The sequence below is a fragment of the Trichechus manatus genome, unplaced genomic scaffold, assembly GCF_000243295.1.
Source record: "Trichechus manatus latirostris isolate Lorelei unplaced genomic scaffold, TriManLat1.0 scaffold00019, whole genome shotgun sequence".
Lineage (NCBI taxonomy): Eukaryota > Metazoa > Chordata > Mammalia > Sirenia > Trichechidae > Trichechus > Trichechus manatus.
The window spans coordinates 14,246,439-14,263,287 of NW_004443955.1; the positions used below are offsets into that span (position 1 = coordinate 14,246,439).

At 39.1% G+C, this 16,849-nt stretch overlaps 1 protein-coding gene across 2 annotated transcripts in view; it reads right to left on the reverse strand.

The window, feature by feature from the left end:
• Nucleotides 1-16,849, reverse strand: part of LRRC28 (leucine rich repeat containing 28) — a 236,409-nt gene that overhangs the window by 219,142 nt on the left and 418 nt on the right. For both annotated transcript variants that reach the window (XM_004372654.2, XM_023727874.1), the window contains exon 2: nt 12,684-12,911. In XM_004372654.2, the coding sequence (XP_004372711.1) occupies nt 12,684-12,851 (168 nt within the window). In that variant the 5' untranslated portion in view covers nt 12,852-12,911. The remainder of the gene's footprint in view (nt 1-12,683; nt 12,912-16,849) is intronic.

Here is a 16,849-nt window from a genome sequence, read left to right on the forward strand (position 1 = left end):
GCTGTGGGGACCACGGTCTCGGGGAACATCTGGCTCAATTGGCATAACACAGTTTATAAAGACAATGTTCTACACTCTACATTGGTGAGTAGTGTTTGGGGTCTTCAAGGCCTGTAAGCGGCCATCTAAGATACTCCACTGGTCTCATCCCTTCAGAAGCAAGGCCGAATGAAGAGAACAGGATACAAGGAAAAGACTGGTCCGAAGGATTAACGGACTGCAGCTACCAAGGCCTCCACCGGACTGAGTCCAGTACAGCTAGATAGTGCCCGGCTACCACCGACTGCTCTGACCAGGATCACAACAGAGGGTTCTGGACAGAGATGGAGAATGATGTAGAACATAATTCTAACTCACAAAAAAAGAACCAGATTTGCTGGCCTAAAGAAGACTGGAGAAACCCCTAGAGTATGGCCCCCAGACACCCTTTTAGCTCAGTGGTGAAGTTATCTCCGAGGTTCACCATTCAGCCTGGGAGTGGGCAGTCCCGTAAAAACAAATGGGACTAATGAGGTACAGCAGTCCAGGGACAAGGGCCAGAAGCCAGAAGGGGACAGGGAAGCTGGTGATAGGGAACCCAAGGTTGAGTAAGGATATTGTTGATGTTTTGTGAGATTGTTAACCATTGTCATAGGGCAATATGTGTAGCAACTGTTAAATGAGAAACTATTTTGTTCTGTAAGCCTTCATCTTAAGTGAGAATAGCAACACAACTGGAAGAGTGTAGTCAGTGTCACTGAACTGTGCATGTAGAAATTTTTGAAATAGTGTATCTTTGGCTATGTGTATTTTCACCATAAAAAAGGTTGAGAAGTTAGAGGGTTGACATGTTGTGGGGTTGTTAACCAATGTCATAAAACAATATGTGTACTACTGTTTCCTGAAAAACTATACGTTCTGTAAGCGTTCACCTGAAGTACAATAAAATAAAAGGTACATACATACCATAACAAAAACAACATAAACAAAGCATAAAGATTAGAGAATCACTTGCCCCTACCTAGCTATTTTTTTTTATTTTAAAAAAACCTCTTTAATTGCATTCAACAAGAAATAAGATTTTATAAATGGAATTTTTCAGGCAGCAGAAAAAAAACACACACACAAATAAAGAATTGTTGTTGTTAGGTGCCGTCCAGTCGGTTGCAACTAATAGTGACCCTATGTAAGACAGAACGAAACACTGCCAATCCTGGTCATCCTCACAAATCGTTGTTATGTTTGAGCCCATTCTTGCAGCCATTATGTCAATCCATCTCGTTGAAGGTCTTCGTCTTTTTTGCTGGCCCTCTACTTTACCAAGCATGTGTCCTTCTCCAGAGACTGGTCCCTCCTGATAACATGCCCAAAGTACGTGAGACAAAGTCTTACCATCCTCGCTTCTAAGGAACATTCTAGCTGTACTTCTTCCAAGATAAATGTGTTCGCTCTTCTGGCAGTCCATGGTATACTCAACTTTCTTCGCCAACAACATAATTCAAACGCATCAATTCTTCTTCCAACTTCCTTATTCACTGTCCAGCTTTCACATGCATATGAGGCTATTAAAAATACCATGGCTTGGGTCAGGTGCACCTTAGTCCTCAAGGTGACATCTTTGCTTTACAACACTCTAAAGAGGTCTTTTGTGACAAATTTGCCTAGTGCAATACATCATTTGATTTCTTGACTGCTGCTTCCAAGGGCATTGACTATGGATACAAGTAAAATGAAATTCTTGACAACTTCAATATTTTCTCCATCTATTATGATGTTGTTTATGGTCCAGTTGTGAGGATTTCTGCTTTTTTTATGTTGAGGTGTAATCACTACTGAAGGCTATAGTCTTTGATCTTCATCACTAAGTGTTTCAAGTCCTCTTTGCACTTAGCAAGCAAGGTTGTGTCATCCACATATCACAGGTTGTTAATGAGTTTTCCTCCGATCCTGATGCTGTATTCTTCTTCATATAGTCCAGCTTCTCAGATTATTTGCTCAGCACACAGACTGAATAAGTATGGTGAAAGAATACAACCCTGACACACACCTTTCCTGATTTTAAACCATGCAGCATCCCCTTGTTCTGTTTGAACAACTGCCCCTTGGTCTATGTACAAGTTCCGTATGAGCACAATTACTGTATTTTTACACAAACAACATGTGCTTCCTATGTTTGTTTGTCAATCATGCCCACCACCCCACCACAAGGTATCTTCATAAGCACACTATGCTAATTTTTTTACAGCAACATGTTAAAAAAAAAAAAAAGGACATAGCAGCACTTATGAAAATACTCTACAACAGGAGGGTGCAGTTGGCAAACAAATGTAGAAGGTGCATATTATTTGTATAAAAATATGGTAAGTGTTCTGGAATTCCCATTTTTCACTATCTTATCCATAATTTGTTATGATTCACACAGTCAAATGCCTTTGCGAAGTCAACAAAACACAGGTAAACATCTTTCTGGGATTCTCTGCTTTTAGGCAAGGTCCATCTGACATTAGCAATGATATCCCTCCTTCCATGTCCTCTTCTGAATCAAGCTCCTCATACTTTTTTTCAAGTATAAAACGATGTGTTTTAAAATATCTCTATCAAGAAAAGTTAGAATTTTACTCACAATAAAACTCAGAGATAAACCTCATGGAGGTAACCAGGAAAATCCACTTGACATGAAACACCTCAGTTCTCTACAGAGGGTAAATCTGGTTAAATTTGAACTACATGGTTCTAGGATAAAATAGGTCATCAATAAATACTTGCAGAATTAAAATACAGGCAAGACTGACAGGACTACAAATTGGGAGACCTGGCTTTCGCCCTAACTGGCCATAAAAGTGACTTTAGACCCATCCAGTAACCTCTTCTAAGCTTAGTTTTCTCAAAAAGAAAAAAAAAAATGTCTACATTATCTATAAAGCTCCTTTTAGCTTTGAAATTCTAAGACTCAATAAACAGAATTATAGGTCAGACAACAACAATACCATGTATTACACATAAGCACTAAAACACACACAGAGCATCAGAATCCTCTGCTATTGTATGTAAGTCATACTGTATTATGACTTATCAAAGTCCACCTAATTTAAGAAATAACTAACATGCTTTTATGCAGAGCTAGCTCCAGAACAGAGCAAATCATGGTGATCTCTTTTTGGGGAAAAAAAATCAGCCACTGAAAACCCTATGGAGCATACTTCTCTGACATATGGGGTCACCAGAAGTCTGCATCAACTTGACAGCAACTGGAAAAAAAGGTCTTCTACCACATTTGGTTTTATGACGCTCTTTTATAACATCTCATTAACATTTTTTTTCCTTCAAGGTGTTCCAATGTTCACTTGAACCAGACCCTATTACTGAATTCAAAGGGAGGTAGAGGAGGTAGCTGTGTAAACTTTCCCAGACACTAACACCTCTCACCCTCAACCCAGCCACCAGTTGCAAGGAGCGAGCTATGTCAAAACAGCAAAAATATAGGCATCACCATTATTGTAAACAAAATCAAATACTTAGACTCACTGATGAGGAAAATTTCATCACTAGATAAAACCTTAAACCCATTGCCGTCGAGTCGATTCCAATTCATAGCGACCCTACAGGACAGAGCAGAACTGCCCCATACAGTTTCCAAGAAGCACCTGGTGGATTTGAACTGCCGAACTTTTGGTTAGTAGCCGTAGCTCTTAACCACTATGCCACCAGGATTTCTGGATAAAACCTTAATAGTACTATATTCCAACCATCTTATTGTAATTTTTTATAAAAATAATATTTATTAAAAAGAATATAAACCAAACTTAATAGTAGAGCCTTTCCCTTTTACTATATACTTATGTAAGTATTTATACTTGCTTTTGTACTTACATTTACTTATGTATTTATGCTTACTCATTCCCTCCACCCATCCACAGCTATATTATGTGCTGTCTAGTTGATTCCAAATCACAGACATCCTATATGACAGAGGAGAACTGCCCCATAGGGTTTCCTAGGCTATAATCTTTATGGCAACAGATCTCCAAGTCTTTTCTCTCACAGAGCAGTTGGTGGGTTTGCACTGCTGACCTTTCAGTTAGCAGCCACACACTTAACCACTGTGCTACCAGGGCTCCTTATTCACAGCTATAACCACTATTAAAGTTGTTGTACATCTTTTTTTATACCTTATGTTTATTCATCTATAAAGCAAGAATAATAGTAGTACCTACTTCATAGGTTTTCAAGATTACATAAATTAATACATGTAAGCTGTTGCACACAGCACCTGAACTTAGTAAGTACTCAAAAAGATGTTAGCTGCTATCCCGTTTTAACCAGTTGATGGACATTTAGATCTGTACAGTTTTTCATAATACACAATGCTCAGATGAATATTCTTATTTATTTGACTTTTTTTTTCTGTTGGGTAAATTCTTGCAAGTGGAAATGCTGATTCAAACATAGTCTCATGTAAAATTTTGCTAGATGGCCCAACTGCCCACCAAAAACACTGAATCAATTTCCAGTCCTTCCAACAGTATGTGATAATATCTTCTCCACATTATCTCCAACATTAGGCATTAATAATCTTCAACACTAGCTATCTGTCTTTGTAATCTTTGCCAGTCTGATAAATAAATAAGATCAACGTTTTGCCACTTCTTCTACTGGAAATTGAACATTTTTTGTGTAGTGTGACTATGCGTATTCTTTTATGATTTAGCTGTTCATTTTTGATGGGGAGGGTCAGCAAAGTTGTCTCCTGGGCCAACAGGAAAAAGAAAACATCTGTTCCCTACCCCCGACCCCAACTCAGGAGCATGACTGACAGATCACCTCTTCCCTTCAATCTCAGTAGGATGTAATTTTTTAGTTCTCTCCTATTGCATAGATTAATTGCTTAATCAGGATCCATCTGCTCTTATTGCTTAGGTGGCCACCCCTCTTTCATTAAAATTTAGATGCCTCTTTGTTATCCATTCATATTTACGAATAACATTGGCAATCGTGAGATCTCCTGATACTCTTTCATTTCCCCAGAAAGGCTGCCTGCCCACTGCCCTCATTAAGTGAAAAAGTTGGCAGATTCATTAAGTTATTTTGCTTCCAGGCCAAGATTTTTTTTTTTTTTCCCACCTAAGTCTCTTGTGGCCTTTTATCAGTGAGGGAACTGAGGTTGAAGAAGGTTAAGCATACAGAACCTGAGTCTTACCTCCCAGTCCTGAGTTTGGCTACCAAAGACAGACTCCTTCCTGGAACAGCAGCCCTCAAACGCTTCTACAGCTAATACATTTCTTCTCCCTCTTATAAAAGACTCCCTTTTACAAAAGGAGGGTGTTGGCTCCCCCTCAGCATCCTCCACCCTGCACCCCCCAGACCTTTGCTTCATGCGAAACTTCTCCAAGACTGAAGTTTCTCTCTGCGACCACAACATGCTATCCTCCCAGATAGCTACTCAACTAAGCCACTACATTAGATCTTAACTATCAATGAATGAGTCCTCTAGTCCTTTGGCTCCTTTTTGTTCTCTATTCATTCACTCCTCCTTTTATTGTTTGCCTCCAATCCAGCTAAGATTCCATAGCCCATAATTTTAATCACTCTCCTGACAAAATCCTAAACCCTCTTGGTTCCTCTGTCCTTGCATTGTACCCACCTGGCAAAATCCCAAACTGCATGAATTCAACAGTCCACCTTCTTCATACCTCAGACAGCCAAACACTGCAAGAGAAAATCCCCCAAACAAGCAGATGGTCCCACTATTAGCCCAGCCATTGAATGCCTGCTAAATAATGCTCAACGATTCTTCTACATTTCTCTAGCCAAGCCGCCGTGTGATTTCGCAACAATAATTTCAAACCTGCACAAATCTTCACTCCCCAAGCAGACGGCCTTGCCTGGTAAAGGGAAACGGAAGTCATCATGCAGAACCCTCACAACTGCCTGTCTCTCCCTAATCTATATCTATTTTTGCACCTATCCTTCCGTTCTTTCTCTTGTTAGAAAGGAGGAAAGGATACTATTCCCAAAGTCAATCCCTCCACCTGTGTTCTGAAGTCCATCCCCTCCTGCCTTCTTAGGAAACTTGGACTTTTAATTATTTCCTTTTTCTGTAACTTCAACTCCTCTCTTACAGAGATTTCACATTAGCATCTAGAAACAGGCTCAAATCTTTCATCTTAGAAGAGAGGACAGGGAAAGAGCAAAGAAAAGGAGAAGAAAAATAATTCCCTTTGATGCCAACCCCCATCCAGCAATGGCCATCTCTCGCTCTGCCACTGCATAGCCATACTTCAAGACCTGCTGTCACCTTTCTCACCCATCTCACACCTACCCCACTTGAACTTGGACTTCACTCCCTAGAGCTTCTACCCCTTGTTATGAATTGAACTGTGTCCCTCAAACAGAATGCTGAAGTCTAACCCCTGTACTTGAATGTGATCCTGTTTGGAAATAGGATTTTTCTTTCATTATGAGAATGAAGTCATCCCAGAAAAGGTTGAGTCCTAAACCTAATCCATTCTGAGTGGTGTCTTATTAAAAGGGAAAACAGACACAGAGAGACACATACACAGTGGGGAGACAGATGCCATGTGATGACAGAGGCAGATGCATCTACAAACCCAGGAAGGCCAAGGACTGCAAGCAGCTACTAGGAGCTGAAAAAGACAAAGAAGGATCAAACCCTGGAGCCAGCACCCTGAATTTGGACTTCTAGCCTCCTGAACTATGAGAAGATAAACTTCTGTTCTTTAAAGCCACCCAATTGTGCTATTTTTGTTACAGCAGCACTAGGAGACTAAGACATGCCCCAGCATGTCACCATCACCTTGCCACTAAAGTTCGTGGACACATTAGTCCTAATCATATTTGATGTTTAAGTACTAATCACACCTTCTTAAAACACTTTTTCTCTGGCCTCCATAATACCAAACTCTTGGTTTTCCTTCTGCCGCTTTGACAGTTGCTCCTCATCTTCTTATACCCAACTTTTAAACAAGGGAATTTAAATTTAAAGGAATTTCTTTTCCAATTTGCGAGCAATCTCATTCTTGTCCTTGGTTTCTATTATCATCACCATGCCAAAGATTCACATATATACACATATGTATACGTATGTATATAAATAATAGTTTATATTGCTATCTATGTACATAGATATGAATATCTCAGAACTCTCACGGGTCCTGAAACACTTTTTCCCTCCTAGAACCTCCTCTACCTCTAATATCCCCTAGCTTGGTAAACCACCATCCATGCAGCTTTTTACAACTGAAACCTGAAAGACATATTATTAATCAGGAATTTTTTTTCAAAGGGAAAAAAACCACTTCTAACTAGTTTAAGGAGAATAAAAGTGTATTAACTCAAGTTGCTGCTGTTGTTGTTGTTAGTTGTTACTGAGTCGATTCTGACTCAGGAGTCCCTGGGTGGCACGAATGGTTAAGAGTTCAACTAGTAGCCAAAAGGTTGTGGTTCGAACCTACTCAGAGGTGCCTCAGAAGACAGGCCTGGCAATCTGTTTTCAAAAAGTTATAGCCTTGAAAATCCTATAGAGCAGCTCTACTCTGCACACATGGGGTCGCCTGCCATGAGATTAACTACTACTTAATAGGCACTCTGTAAATACGTGTTAAATGAATGAGTGATGGATATATAAATGAACAGAAAAAAGCCCAAAGCTAAATCTAATTCCAGGCATGCTGGATCCAGGTATTCAAGAGATGTCTCAGGAAGCCATTTCTCTTTGCTGCTCAGATCTGCTCTCCTCTGTACCTGCTTCATTCCAAGGCAGGCTCTCAAGGGAAGTAGCCAAGAGGGCCACCAACAGCTTCAGGCTTAGATTCTATCAATTTAGCAACCCCAATGGAGCATGTTTTTTCCCCAAATGTTCCAGTTAAAGTCTCCGGACTGGGTCAATCATAGGGGAAATGGCCAAGCCTGACTCATTTTTTACAACTAAAATCTCTTCTGTACCTCTATAGCTACCAACCTTGTCCACCTGCCTACTTAGTATCTCCACTTCCATATTGTCACTAGTTATGAAAAAGTCCCCAAACCTCAACGTGTTCAAGACTATGTGTGGCCTCATTCCTTACTGGCCTCTTTGGTAGTCCACTCCACTTTCTATGTTCTACCTATGATATATAGGTCTTCATTTTTTTGATCATGTGTGCTCCCTCCAACGTCAGAGCTTTTGTCCATGCTTTTCCCTCTCTGTAAAGTTCTTCATTCCTTCTGTGATGGTTAAAGTTGTGGCAATTTGGCTGGGTCATGACTCTCAGTGGTCTGACTGTTAGTTTGGTAGTTACATAATGATGTAATCTGGCAGTTATGTAATGATATAGTCATCCTCCATTTTGTGATCTGATGCAGTCATGCCCCATTTTGTGATATGAGCAGCCGATCAGTTGAAAAGGGAGTTTCCTTAGGGGTATGGCCTGCATCCAATATATATATGGATGTTCTGACAAAGCTTGCCTGCTCTGGCTCCTGCATCTGGCTCGTCATCATCTGACTTCCGGTTCTTGGGACTCGAGCCAGCGTCCTGTCATCTTACTTGCCGATCTTGGGATTCGTCGGTCTCCACAGCCCGTGAGCCAGTAGCCTGCCATCTGACCTGCCGATCTCGGATTTGTCAGCCCCTGCAGCTATGTGAGTCAGGAGAAGTCTCCAGCCTGATGATGCCTGACCCATGGACTTGGAAGTTGCCAGCCTCTACAACCACATGAGCCATTTCCTTGAGATAAATCCTGCCCCCCCTTTATATATATATACATATATATGTATATATATGTATATATGTATATACACACACGCACACACACACACACGCTTCACTGGTTTTATTTCTCTAGAGAACCCAGTCTAAGACATTTTTTCACCTGATTAATGCCTACTCATCCTTCCAGCCTCAGTTCAGTATCATTTCCTCAGGGAGACTCTCCATGATCCATAGAATTGCCCCGTAGGGTTTCCCATGGAGCAGCTCATGGATTCAAACTGCTGACCTTTTGGTTAGCAGCCATAGGTCTTAACAACTGAGCCACCAGGGCTCCACCTTGATCCCTAGAGTAGGTTAAATAAACCCTGTTGCAAACCAAACCAACAGTCTGTACTTACAGGATTCTAGTAACTACCTGTCAGAGTAGAGGCTCCATGAGGGCAGGGCATAAATCTGTCACCTTGAATACTGGCATAGCCCCTGGTACACTGAGGTACTGCTTAAATATTTGTGAAGGAAATGAATGAATACTATACTCCAGCCATCAGTTTTAAATCCACCTACTTAAAACAACCAGTCAAGAAAACGTGTGGCAGCCAATGAAATAAACTTTCTAAATTTACAAAACCCTCATCCAGAAAAGATCCCAAAGAATAATACCTGAAGCTGTAAGCTTGATACTCCCATATTCAAAAAATATTCAGTGGCTCTACATTGCCTATTAGAATTATACTTCTAGCTTCTTAGGTATTTAAGATTCCACATGACCTGGGCCTAATGTAGAGTGCTTACCTCAGTCTTATCTCCCACTCATCCCCTCACAAACTCTGTGCTACGTCAGTGGTTTACTATTCCACTCTGTGGATTCCTAGCGATTCCATACAGTTTCTTAGAAGGGAAGAACAGCTTTGGCTGCATCTATTTTACTTATTCAACTTTTTGAATAAATGACCCTGCTAAATTGGGTCTGAATACGTTTTCTACAGGCCCCTTCTGCATATCCCACCTGTGGGGGGGTTTTGTGTAGACAGCACCATGCATAAAGCAACAAAAGGAGAGTACTCTGGCAGAAGTGGTGACGCTCTCCTGCTCTGTCCTTCCTTTGCACCTGCCCATAATCCCTCACCTCAGCACTGCTCAGGAAACCTGAGGCTCTGAGGAACAAATCAAACCACTGCTCCAGGCAAAACAGGCACCTAGACTTGTCCATTAAACTTTCTGCAATTGAATTTTATTTCATATTTTTGTCTTCAACTTGGAATGCCAACAAATGAAAATTCCATGAGAGTCAGAATTTACTCTATGATGTATCTAGCATCAGTGAACAGTGCTGGGTACATAGTAAGTACTCAATAAATACAAGTTGAATGAATGAATGACACTCTTCCCCCTGAGCACCTGTCAATGTCCTATCAACCATGAAGTAAAAAAAGAAAGTTTCAGAAAAATATGTATAGTATGATTCTATTTCTGTTGTTTAAAAGGGAAAACAAAACATACACAAATGTAAAGACAGAGTTTTATATAATTACATAAAAACAAGTAAAGGGGTGGAAAAATATAAGCAAACGATTAACACTGATTACCCCACAGTACAGAAATGGATAACACGAAAGAGAGACAATTACTTTCCATATATTCCTCTGTAGTCTGATATAAGGGCATGTATTTTTTTTTAATGAAGAAATTTAAAAAGTTGTTTCTTTTAAATGTATAAAAAGGCTTTTCCCCTGTGCTTCAGCTCTAAATATAGGCATTCTCCAAGTTCTGAACATCTGACATATACACATCCTACACATATAAACCACTGTGCTATTCCAGGCAACTTGAAGAGAAAAATGGAGAAGGCAGAAGTTGGGCATCAACGACTAACTCTTCTCACCAAAAGGCTTCAGATAGTGTGCATGGTTGGGGGGGGATGTTAAGGGGAGGGGGCTTACAATAAAACAATGTTAATATGAAACAATAAAACGAATTGAAAATGGGAACGACTGACAGGTTCTCAAGCTTCTTAAAAGAAAAAAGAAAGACCAATTAATCCACAACGTATTTTGAGATACTATCTTTTCAATGAATGCTTTTCCTTTGGTCAGTTGTAAGTCACATTCCACATATTAAATCACCTTTAGAAACTCTTATCTATAACACAAGCAAACATTCTAAAAGCCCTAAGAGTTGCTTGTTTAGAGCACTCTGGAACGAGTATTGCCTATCTTCTTTCAAAAACTGCAGTAAGCTGTCTTATATCTAGTATAGTCTGAGAATCAGATGGCTTTATGATCATTGCTGCTATTAACACCACCACCTGATACCTGTACAGCATTTTATAGTTTACCAAGCTCCTTGAGGTACATGAATCAAATGTTCTAGTTGAGAGAAAACAATTAAAATAAAATATATACATGCATCATTAAAAACATATGCAACAATTTAATTTTTGATGATTTAAAAGGTGGCCGAGCGTGAGCTTAAAATGTTTGCTTAAGAGTCATTATGAGCATCAGTTAAAATTGTAGATACTTAAAAATTTTCATAAATTGAAGATTTCAGCTAAGAAACTGCCACAGGACCAAAAATTTATTCTAAGTTTTATAAACAAAGATCAATTTCTTTAAACAAAGTCTACCCCACTGGGCTTTGAGTGCTGGTTAAGAAGTAATTACAACTTTTTCTTTTATAAATCAATAACAAATATGGGGAAATGTGGGCTATAATCCTTGACAAATTATTTCTTATACCACTCTTCCCCAAAGGGGAAAAAGAAATACCAGATTAAAAAAAAGTTTCACATCATTCGATGTTTTTATAAAAAGGATTCATATAACTGTATATAGATTACCAAGTTTGAAAACTAAAAAAAAACTAATTAAAAAAATCTAACTAGACACTTGACATAACGTACATACCAACAGGCCAAACATTACAAACGAATGACACATATCTTTACTTGTAGATACAGCAAATATGATAATGCTTTCTACCCACTGTAGTTATTTGACATATATTAAATAAAGCTTTTCCAGGAAAGTGCTCCATCAATATACTTTCCAGATATGTAGTAAAATCCAATATAGAGAACAGAATGAAGAATAAGCCAATTCACAAAGAAACAATAAAACATCACAAATCATCTAAAATGAGTAAGAACTAGAATTCAAGTACAAGATTTAAATCAGGTTAACTGATAACCACAAAAGTCCACATAAAGTAAATCCATTTAAAAAAGAGATTTCACAATAAAAAATGGGACTAAAAGGTTTGACCAAGACATTCTCTTAAAAATTTTTAAAATAGTTTATCTTATCTTGTATGTAATAAAATTTAGGTTATAACTATGTCATTACTCTTAGAACATAAAAAGAATGAATCAAATGTTGCTCTTGTTGCAACATTTTTTCCAACTAATTAATTGCATGATAGTCCAATTCAAAACCATTTGACTTACACAGCACAATCATAAAGGAGGTCTTTTGTTCTTGTCCGCAACCCCTACCCCAGAGGCTGCATCAGGCTTTCCAAATGTCTATTTTTTTCCCCCTCTCCTAATGCCTCTCTTAATACTTTAATCTTCAAAATCGTTCTTTACTAAAACACCTGTAATTAAAGTCATCCTTGGTCGTCTTTCTCTTCTTTACTTTTTAACTGGTCTGCTGGATGCTGTAACATCCAATCTCACATGATAAGCCTAACACACAACGCAAGCATGGACCAAGACAGATGCACATGCTAAATGAAGAGGGGCTTTTAAGTGGGGACTAATTCTATAAGTGCTACAGTAGTAACTATTTTGCTTTCCTACACAACTCCTCATGCAACCTCATAGCTGCAGGGATTTGGATAATGAATCCTCAGCTAATGAGAACCCTACAGGTCTGTTTGTACTACCTGTTATATAACAAGAGGGGAAATACATCTTGGTCTGAATATGACAAAAATATCTTGGTCAGGATCAAACAAATAAATGAATTTTTCAAAACGCAATAGAATACTATACCAAGGTTGTAAGGGAGTTCCTTTTCATATAGAGTCTCTCCAAGTACTGCAGTCCCTCATCTTTCAGTAACTCCAGTGGGAAATGGTGTAGATTCCTGTAATTTAAGAACAAATTCTTGTGCTTTTCCAGCCTTGCCACAGAGATCGTCTTACAAAGTTCAGATGCCATGACTGAACATATCCCATCAGGCACGCTGCAGCACTACATCTTGTCAAAATCGGTCCATTTCTAAAGGGAACAAGAAGATGTAATAATTACAATGCTTGCCTCTTATAAGAATTACCATAGAAACCAGTTAGTATATAAAGCTATTTGCACATGCTAGAAAGACAGTTTTACATTCAATCCTGTATTTTCCTTTGAAAACAATTACATTTGTCACATCTATTTAGGAGATTAAATTAAATAACAATTTAATAAAAATACTCTCTCATTTAAAGCAATATTTACTACTTAGTGGAAGTAGTTCTAATTGAAAAAACAGTTCTTGAGCTTGAGGTAGGAATCCTTGTCTAAGAGAGCAGCGAGGAAAAAAAAAACCAAACTCGCTGCTGTCGAGTCGATTCTGACTCATAGCAACCCTACGGGACACAGTTGAACTACCCCACAGGGTTTCCAAAGAGCGGCTGGTGAATTCGAACTGCTGACCTTTTGATTATCAGCCGAGCTCTTAACCACTATACCACCAGGGCTCCAAGAGAACAGAGAGGAGTTTCATAAAATGTAACAAAGGAAAACTTTAATATCAGATGCAGCAAACCCATTTCCTTCTTGAACTACCTCATTTTGTATTTAGTTTAAAAGACTTCAAATATATATGTACATATATACACATATACACACATATATAAAATATATCTTAATCACGTATAGCTTGCTTTTCTTCACTTCCTAGTATTTAAAACACTGCCTATATTCAAATTGTTTATCTTTTCTTTCTTTTTAGCTTTACAGATTATCAAAATTAACAAAGACACAGGTCCAAGGATACATAGCTTTATATTATATTTTAAATTATTTCAGTGAACGAAGACATACTGCACAAGGAAATAAGAACCCTGTATTACTCTATTACAGTGAAACCTGTGAGAGCTGAAACTTGAGGGGACTGCCTTGGGGGGGGGGGACTGCCTTCTTTTTCCAGGTCTTGCAAGTTTTCCACCTTCGATAGGGTGCAGTCTCACCACCTTTCTATCATCCGTTTTAGTGGGAAATATTTCAGTTTTCCATCTCTGGCAGGTTTCTGCCTTACACAGATTCTGGCTTCTGCAGCTTTTACTGTACAATCTGTCTGGGCCTTAGATGCCTAACATATAAAATGAAGATGCAATTAACTGATCAGTTTAAAGGCCAGAGTCCAGGAAAGAGTGTTTTAAATTCCCTTCTAGCTATGAAATCAACAAGGACAGTTATGGATTTGGCACAGGGCTGTAATAACTTCACAATCACTGAACAGGAGAAACAGTCATTGCAAAATTTACGCAAAGTCCCACAGCACATACGGGATAAAAACAAGAGTTTTATTCCAGGTCCAATGGATTTCAAAGGCTGAGTTCTTTACATACACAGAACTATAGGATTCCTTCCACAGGATACTAAAGAAATGCTAAAGCAACCACAATGAAATTGAGCTTTGTTCAAAGGCTCCACTCTCTGCCTTCCTGGGCACCCCTTCCCAAACTCTTTAATGAAAGCACCTTTTAAAGAATTTTTTTTTCGTTAAGATAAACTACCTTCACTAAATTATGTAGTACAAAATGTAATAACAAAAGCTTTCAATACGCAGTTTTGTAACTTTTTATTTTCTGTTATTTCCAAACTCTAATTTCTAGCTAATAACAAAGCATTTGCATTTTATTTAAAAGGGCAGAGAATATGGCATATTCAGTAATATCCCCAATGCAACATAAGAATACAGTACTTTCCCATACTTCTGCTACCTACTCATTTACTGGTTTTTTAGGAGACATATTATGTGACTTTGAGCAAGACATTCAGTCTCTCTACATCTTTGAACTCTCGCACCTGTAAAGCAAGGGATAAGGCTAAAGACAGTATCAATTACTGTGTGGAAAGGGAAGCTTCCAAGGTACTCACTGAAGTCCTAAACTGGAAGGAGCTTAGATGGCTCACAAGTATCTCAAAATTAACACATTCAAAAGACAGCCTTTGATTTTCATCACCCCATCTGTATCCTCCCCCTGCTCCATCACCCATTTTTCCCAGCTCCATAAATGACACACACCTCCATCCACCCAGCTGCTCAATCCCAGAACCTGGAAGTCATGCCAGGTCACACCACTTCCAATCCATCACAAGGCCAGTGGTTTGAAACTTCAAAATACATCTCAAATCCACCCACATCTCCCCATCTGGCAAAATCCCAATCCAATGTCCTCTTTTGCCTGGCCAACGGTATCACTCGTCTCCTTGCTTCTACCCGTGAGGTCCCTGGGTGGCACAAACTGTTTGCGCTTCACTACTAACCAAAGACTGGCAGTTCAAAACCACCCAGCAGTTCTGTAAAGATTACAGCTAAGAAAACCCTATAGAGCTCAGTTCTACTCTGTAACACATGGGGGCACCATGAGTCAGAATTGACTAAGGGCAACTGGTTTGGTTTTCTGTTTTCACTTGAGCCACTTTCCAACAGGTTAATCACTTAGCAGTGAATTGTCTCTCTCTCAGGCACAGTCACTTGAGCGCTCCAAAACCAAAACCAAACCCACTGCCATCGAGTTGATTCCTACTGACACATTCTACTAAATAAACTCTTTCAATACTTCTCAACTAGAAAATCAAACTCTTACCAGAGCCTGAAGGCTCTTCACAACATAGCCCACCCACTTCCCCAGCCTTATCTAGAAGCACTCTCCCAGTCTTCTCTCTCCAAGCTCCTGGGTTTCTCTAGTCCTTGAAATGCCAAATCTTCCACAGCACTTGCTGTTCTCTCAACCTGGAAAGCACTATTCCGTCCTTTGGGTTTCAGTATAAAAAGCCCTTCCCCATCTAAGGAGTCTCTGGGTGGCAAATAGTTAGTTAACACATTCAGCCACTATATGAAAGGTTGGAAGTTCAAGTCCACCCAGAGATGTCTGGGAAGAAAGGCCTGGCAATCTACTTCTGAAAAATCCGCCACTGAAAACCCGATGGAGCACAATTCTACTCAAACACACTGAGGTCACCATAAGTTAGGGTTGATGGGACAGCAATTGGTCAACTTGTATCTAAACTAAAGTTTTCCTCTACTATCCTTTCGGAGTAACCTGTTTTGATTTGGATCTTTTTGGTAGGACACCTTACTATTTGTAACATACATTTATTGGTGTTATCTGTTTATTGCTTATTGCAAGCTCGCTACATGCCGTAAGGATCTCTAATAGCCATTGCATTACACATAACATTGCAATACACATTACTTAGCCCATTTTATAGGTGAAGGACCTGAGGTTCTCACAGGATGAGTAACTTGCCAGTTCAAACTTAAGCAGACTGATTCCAAAGTCTGTGTACTGCCCTACCTTGAAGCCTTTCATGCACTTTATCTGCTGCAAAATGCAACCACAGTTCTTCCTACCATCATTTATGTGATAGGCAAAACTTATACAAATGTAAGACTATAAAGCAAAATAACATCCACACTTACTGATGGAAGATTCAATAAGAGATTTCACTGTAGCCTGACCACTTGCCTTTTGAATTCTCTGGATTGGATTAGTTGTCTCAGAAACATCATCACACCCTATTAATATGCATCTTGCTACAAAGGCAGTTTGGGAGATAAAACCTATACAGATGAAATGTGAAAGCTGCCAACAATAAACAAGGCTAAGGATTTTCCAACATGCATTCACTGGCAATATACAGCATTTAACAGGATACTTTTCTTAACACAATTCACTTTACTGCCTCCTACCTAGAGCTAAAGTACATGGTACATTTAACATTAACTGTAGACAACTGCACCCCTACACGAGATTAGCACGGCAAACATCACCTTATTTTAAAAACAAAGCTCTTTATCTTAATCTACACAATTTCAAGCAGCAATGTTCTAAAGGAAAGGAATTTCTGAGACTAACTTCCCCGTACTTAATTCAATGGATACCCACTTCAATGTTCTAATATTGGAGATGAGAGAATTATAAACTGTATATGAAAGACCT